This window comes from Phaethon aethereus, assembly GCF_964289735.1.
Source record: "Phaethon aethereus genome assembly, contig: HAP1_SCAFFOLD_660, whole genome shotgun sequence".
Classification (NCBI taxonomy): domain Eukaryota; kingdom Metazoa; phylum Chordata; class Aves; order Phaethontiformes; family Phaethontidae; genus Phaethon; species Phaethon aethereus.
Window position 1 is genome coordinate 12830 of NW_028114220.1, and position 6985 is coordinate 19814.

The following is a 6985-nucleotide window of genomic DNA, read 5'->3' on the forward strand; positions in this document are numbered from 1 at the left end:
ATGGCGTTCATGGTGAAGAGTATGGTGGGGGGCCAGCTGAAGAACCTGACGGGTGGCCTGGGCGGCGAGGAGAAGAGCGAAGGCGAGAAGTCTCCGGCCGAAGCGCAGGGCATGACCCGCGAGGAGTATGAGGAATACCAACGGCAGCTGGTGGAGGAGAAGTGAGTGCGACCGGCACCGGGTACCGGGCTGGACCCCTGGGGTCCCGGCAGGCTATGGGGTGCTCTCTCTGCAGCCCCCCATCCCATGCATGGGAGGGCTCGGGGGGAGACAGCGCTGGGGGCGGCAGGGCCGTGAGGGAGTTTAATGAACCCCCTAATCCCTTAATCCGCTTCCTCGCCCGGGAGATGGGATTGTTTTCTCCTTTCAGGCTGCACTGGTGGGGAGGGGGGAGGAAATTGGGGGGTGACCGGGACTTTGCAGAGGAGATGGGGGGGGGTACCGGGGTTGGGGGGTGGGATAGAGATGCTCAGACCCGGCGACTGGGGGGCACGGCCGCTGGTAACCGCCCTGTGTGGTTCGCAGGATGGAGAGAGATGCCCAGTTTGCCCAGCGCAAGGCGGAGAGGGCCACGTTCAGGTCCCACTTCCGAGACAAGTACAGGCTCCCCAAGGTACGGCCGACGGCGAGGGGCACACAGGGAGCCAAACCCCCCCGCCCAGCCCCCACAGGGGGCTTGGCAGAGGGGGCCACGGTGGGACAGACATCACCCCTGCTCCGCAGGGAGGGGAGGGGGCACCGGACCCCCTTGGCTGGCTGGGTTTTTAAGCTACAAAACCCACATGCAAACCAGTTCCCCTAAAAAGCGTCCTTCCACCCAAAATCTTGGCCCCTTCCCCTCGCCCCTGAGCACCGCAAGCCACCAGCCCCAAACAGTGAGACCCCCCAACACACATTCTCTGCCTTGCTTTGACACCCCCCGCCCCTTTTGTCCCCCAAATCCAGTTGGATGAGGGAAAGCCACCTCCACTCCGGGCTCCCAGCCCCGTAGCCGGGAGCGGAGCCGGAGTTACACCTTCCCAGCTGGATTAGCCAGCTCCTCTCCCCGGATTATTTGGCAGAGGTTTCCCAGCCAAACTCCCATTTTGGAACTTCCAGCTGATGAATGATTCACTAGAAACAATTTAATCAAGGGATAATTCAACCGTTCCTGGAATTGCCACAAGCTCTTCTCCCCCCAAACCCACCCTTCATTCAGCAAGAGTCTCTCAGCGGTGAATACTCTAAATTGGAGCCGGGCTAATTTTAGTTCAGAAAGGTCAGCTAAGCCAAGCGCTATCGTTCAGATTGTTTGACATTGTTCAGCCAGCCTGGATGCGCACCCCACCGCTTCTCACACCCCTTTTACTGCCGAGAAATAGCTGCAGAATTTCTTTTCCCCCTGCCAGAAGTGAGAAAAGGCAGAAAAAGGAGAGATGGAGATTTCCGCCCCACACCCCCCCCCAGGGGAAAAGGGGATTTGTTCAGCTCTGGCCCCCCGATGCTTTTGCTGCTTCCTCATGCCTGAGATGTCCTTTCTAATCTTCCCACAAGTTTCTTCTGCTCATTACTGATCCCACTTGGCAGCCAAAGTCTCCCTGTGGCTCTCCAGCGCGGAGCTGACCCCGATCTCCGGCGGGCACAGTCGTTAAGCATACGTGTAGCTTAATTGGGTGCCTAAACCTTCCCGGCCACTCCAGCGTGAGCTGAAAGCCAATTAATATTGATGCTGGCACACCCGGCTTGTCACCTCAGCTCTTGCGGTGCCCGCTGGTGCGTGCGGGGACTCTGCTCCGCCGCGTCCCCTCCGGGTCGGCATCGCGGACCCACAGCGCGAGGATGACTGGGAGCCCCGGGGACCAACCTTAAAACGGGAAAAGACAGCCCAAAGCCCACGCAGGCACCGCCGTGGAGCTCGCGCGTGCCTTTAGTGCCTCCGGAAGCCCCCCTTCCCTCCTGCAGCATCCCACGCCTGACTTTCTCCCGGCCCGTTTCAGAACGAAACGGATGACAACCAGATCCAGCTGGTGGGAGGCGACGTGGAGCTGCCCAAAGAGCTGGCCAAGATGATCGAGCAAGACAACGAGGAGGAGGAAGAGAAGAACTCGGTTATCGGCCAGCTCAGCAACATCCAGAACCTGGACCTTGATTCCTTGAAAGACAAAGCTTCGGCCACGCTAGAGGACCTGAAGCAATCGGCTGAGAAATGCGCCGTGATGTGACCCGGCTGAATCCCCCTCCCCGTCACCCTGACGGTGGGGGAGAAGGGAGGGGACGTGGCGAAGGGTCTGGCGGTGGCTGTTGCCTGCAGCAGGGACCCCGCTGATGTTGTCACCCTTGCCTCGTGTGAGTCGGGTCCTTCTTCGTGAGCCGCGTGAAGCCTCGAGCCCCTGACCCAGATGTCCCTGATGTGTGGTTTTTGTTTTGTTCTCCGGTCTGAGGTTAGAGCAAAAAGCCAGCATGTCCCCCCGCTCCCGCCCCGTACCCCCGCGCCTCCTCCTGTGCCCGTGGCGGTGGGTGTCTTTAGTGGGAGCTGGGGAGGATTTGCAGGGAGTGAAAGCCCCGGGTGACCTTGGAGCGCCATTGAACCACGTCCGCAGGGGGAAGCGAAGGCTGCACGGCAGAGCGGCGGCCGTACGCCGCGTCTCTGCCTGCGCGTTTCCACCCGGCCTCCCAGGAGCGACGGGGAGGCTCCGGTTCTCTCGGCCGGGACGAGCCCGTCACGCGAGAGAGAACAACCTGTCCGCGCAAGAAATACCAACCACTTTGCCCTCCAGGGCCCCTCTCAGAGGGAAGGACCTGCCGCATCATCCCACCCAGCCCGGCGGGAAGTGGGGGGGGGGAGTGTTGATGACCAGAGGGATAAAGCCCGAATTAATAAAACCCCCTCCCCGGTGCTCATCTGAAGCCACACCGACCCTTCCTCGGGGCGGTGGTGGCACAGCCTCCCTCTCCCGGGCCGGGATCCACTCGCGTCCTTGTTCTTTCCAGGAGAAGAATGAAGTGATAAGGGAAAACCTCTTCCTCCCCTTCCTCCTCCTCCTCCTCCTCCGTCGTGCCGTAGTCGTGCGCTATGCTCAGTTGAGTGTCCCCCCACCTCCTACGCCGTCCCCGCGCCACGGTACCGTTACAACCGGCGGAATAAATACCAGGAGATGTCTATGCATTTCTTTCTCCCCTCGAGCGGTGCTTCCCCGACGGAGGCGTTGGGGTTCCCCAAGGCATGAGGGGTGCGGCGAGGTCAAGTGCAAACCCCCTGTGCGGGGCAGGGGGGAGCAGCGGTGGGAGCCCGAGGGAGAAATCTCTTGCGGCACCATCCGGAAGAAAGCATGGAGCCCGGTTGTGGCCGGGTGTTTTGCCATATTTCGTACCGAAGGGATGCTACGAGTGGCTCTTTGTCAAGCAGTCGGGTTTAAAAGCAAGCAAAAAAAAAAAAAAAAAACCCCACCAAAAAACCCAAACACCCCAGATTTCACAGATTTTTGGCTATTTTAGTCAAAAGCCTTCAGATCGCTCCCCAGCTTCGGTCGCATGGGCAAGGAGAAGGAGCAAGGACACATCTCTGTGGGGAGGAGACCGTGACAAGTACAGGTGTGGCTTCAAGCCGGAGCAGCTCCGGCCCGCCGGCATCCCGGCGGGCGGTGGGCTCCTGCGGCGGGGCTTCCTGGAAAGAGCTGCCAGGGGCTGGGAATTTTACTGCCCCAAATTCCGACGGAGCGGATCAACTGCGGTTTGCTTTTGCGGGGAGGGGGGGTGGGTCACCCGGGAAACGCAGGAGAGGGTGCTGGGAACCTGATATTATTATTATTATTATTATTATTATTATTATTATTATTATTATTATTCCTCCTCAGCCTCCTTGGCTGCAGCTCCAGCGCGATGCTCTGCCCACGCATCGTCGCAACCCTCCGGCCCCACGGACCAGGCTGCTCTCCAGCCCTCCGACCGCTCCACTTACCCAGGCGCAGGCTAAAAAACTTAAAGCGAAGAATTAATAGGGATTAAAGCAGAAAACCCCTTTTTTTTTCCCCCTCTTCTACGCGATGTAATTCCCTAACCTCTGGGGTCAGGGTTGGGGTGGATTTGTCCCGAACGAGCCCTTACTGGGTGCTGGAGGATCTCTCTGGCAGCTGAGCTCAGGAATAAACCCCCCGAGGGCAGACCCGGAGCACCGCACGGCGCAGGATCGGGCCTCCTTTCCGCCGGTGCCGGGGGTTTCCCCGGTGGCCACAGCGTTAAACGAGCGACGGTTAAAGCACGGAAACCAAACGAACCGCCCTCGAAGCTGCAGGCGGTTAAACCTCCCCGGGAGCCGCTGCGGGAAGGGGCGGCCCCGTCCATCCCGCCGCAGCACGGCTGCGCCGCTGGTGCGGGATTAAATCCGGATTAAAGGGCGCGGAGGTGAGCCTGGGATGGGCTCCACACACCGCCCCGGCTTTCCCCAAGCCCTCGCGGTGAAAGGGTCGGAACTCCCAGCGCCGAGTAACTCACGGGCTGGTACGAGGAGGGGGATAAACCCATCTGCCACCCCCGTCTCCCCCTCCGGGTGACGATCCGGACCCCTGGGTGGGATCCGGATGGGAAGAAAACCTTTGCACGGGCTGGACGGCGCGAGGAGGCAGGACCGCTTCGGCACGCGTCCCCACCGGGCTTTGCCCCGACGGGAGAAGGCGGCCGGAGCACGGCAGCGCCGGATCGGGCCCCGCGGCGCCGGGCTCCGCCATCCCCCCCGCGCCGGGGAAGCAGCCGGAGCCTCTCCCCGCTTCAAAAGGCTCCGGATTCAGCCGCGGCTTCGGCGGAGCGTAAAGGCAGATGCGATTATCCGCGCCGGCTGCCGCAGCCAGCCGGTTCTGCCATCCCCGGCGGCTCTGCGCTAGCCACGGGCCGGGGGAGGGCAGGGGCTCTGAAAGCTCTTTAAAGCCTCAGGATATAATCTCTGCTCAGAATAATAATAAATAAAAAAAAAAAAAAAAAAAAAACAGACATAAAAACGCCTTGCCACATCTGCCCGGGAAGCTCTCCGACGGCAACGGAGCAGCCGGCAAAGGACTAAAGGCTGGGGCTGCCGGGGGGGAAGAAACCACGTTATGGGGCAGCATCTGGGGCGAAGGCAGCCCAGACCAGCCCCGTGGCTCCCCCAAAATCACCCCATCATTTGCTCCAGCCCCTCTGCCTTCCCCCCCCCGCCCCCCCGCCCCCCTGCCCAGCCCTTCCTCACTCGCCATTAAAACCTATTGGTGAAAATGGGATTTTACGTCATCTTTCACGTTGTGCTGCTCGATGTGATGCGCGCACACACACACGCACACAAAAAAAAGAGAGCTGACACGAAAACAAGGTCAAACCTTGCTTTGGCTGCCTCGTGTCCCCAGGGAGTACGGGAAAGTAGAGGCGGGGAGGAGAGGTAGGGACCCCCCCCGTCTCCGGGCCTGGGCAGGGGGAGAGGGATGAGGGGTCCCCAGCCCTTCCTGAGGGCTCCAGGCGCCCCAATTGTTGGTGCTGGGCTTGGCCGGAGACCCCTCTTGGGGCTTAAAGCACAAACCCCGAGAGTGGAAGTAATTGGAGAAAACAAAACAAGTGTTTATTAAAGACAATAAATTACATTCCCTTGAAATACAGTAGATTTTGAGAAAAGGGTCCTTGCCCTGCGGGACAGGCGGACCTCACCACTCCGGCTAAGGGGCTTCTGCAGGGCTGGGGGAGCTCCTGGGAAAATAATTTGGATATTCGGGTTGTCAGAGCCCTGAGGAGGGGAGCGGGCAGGAAGCCCAGGCTCTGCCTTCGGGGAGGTTACCGCCGTCTGCAGCCGCGCAACTGTCCCCGAAGGTGACTGATTCCGGCTCATCTGTTTGACTCGACGACTATACCCGCGGAGGAGCGTGCACAAGCGCTTCGGCCCCGCTGAGCCCTGGTAACACCTCACGACACAAATGACGAACGCACTCGGCACCCGCCCGACTCCCGCGCCGGCGGGTCGAGGAAGCGAAAGCCTCGAGCCCGACGCTCCAGCAGCGAGAGGGAGGTACCGCGGGGCTGGGATAGCGCAAGCCAGCGCTCGAGGCCGGGCGAGCGGCGGCAGAGAGGTAGTTGCTGGGTGAGAAAGGCACAGCGGAGGGCAGGCGCAGGCAGCACGTTCCCTCCCGGCCGCTGCCTGCGCCGACGGCCCGGCGCTACCGGCAGGGTTTTGCGGGTCTGGGCTGTGCGTACGCTCGGGGCTCCCCCAGAAGAATTTGGGAGGTGGAAGCGACACCCAGCCGGAAAGGGAAGAGACGTATGCGACTGGCGGGAGGGATACGCTGCCGGAGGCCCGCGCCGGGATAAAAACATCCAGCCCGTCGCAGCCAGCGGAGGGAATTAGAGTGGAATAACCCCCGGGCCGTGGTCAGGGAAGGCTGCGGCAGCAGACGGTCGGGACAGGGCTGGGGGGGGACTCTGCCTGTCGGGAAACGAGCTGACGCCAGCGGCCGGGGAGAGGGGCCGATGGCCCTGCGCACCCACCCGTGGGACCCTTCGGGGGCAGAGGGCCTAGGGTGAGCCCCCAGGGAGGTTACCCAGGTGCGGTCAGGATGAAAGCCGACGGCATCTTCTCACACGGGGGGCGAGCAGCATCCCGCCGGCCGGCTCCCGGTCATCACTGCAAGGCACAGGCTGTGCCGGGGGGGACAGAGGGCTGTCACTCGGCTGCACACCCCCTCACCCAGCCCGGGGGGCTCCCAGACACGGATGACCCCATGCTGGGGGGAAAAGGAGGGCATGCGGGGTCGGGATTACCCACAGGCAGGAATATCCCCACGGCTGCGGCAGCCGTAGGGATATTCCCGGCCGCAGGACGGCAGCCACGAAGGGGGATGCTCCCCCAGACCCTTTTCGGCAAGCCCCCTCCGACGGGATGAGAGGGGACACGGACTCACTGCTCCGGACGGGCTCTGCCAGCGCCTCCTCGCCCATGGACTGCGCCTCCCGCATCTGCCGGGGAGAGGAGCATTTTCCAGCCCGTAAGCCCCCC

The 6985-nt window shown here is 61.8% G+C and overlaps 1 protein-coding gene across 1 annotated transcript; it reads left to right on the forward strand.

Moving 5' to 3' along the window:
- Positions 1 to 2209, forward strand: CPLX3 (complexin 3; the record flags this gene model as incomplete). The annotated part of the gene is made up of 3 exons (XM_082015746.1): positions 1 to 161; positions 526 to 613; positions 1977 to 2209. 3 exons carry the CDS (start codon positions 1 to 3, stop codon positions 2199 to 2201), a joined length of 474 nt encoding a protein of 157 aa, XP_081871872.1. The 3' UTR covers positions 2202 to 2209.
- Between the last annotated feature and the right edge of the window lie 4776 nt (positions 2210 to 6985).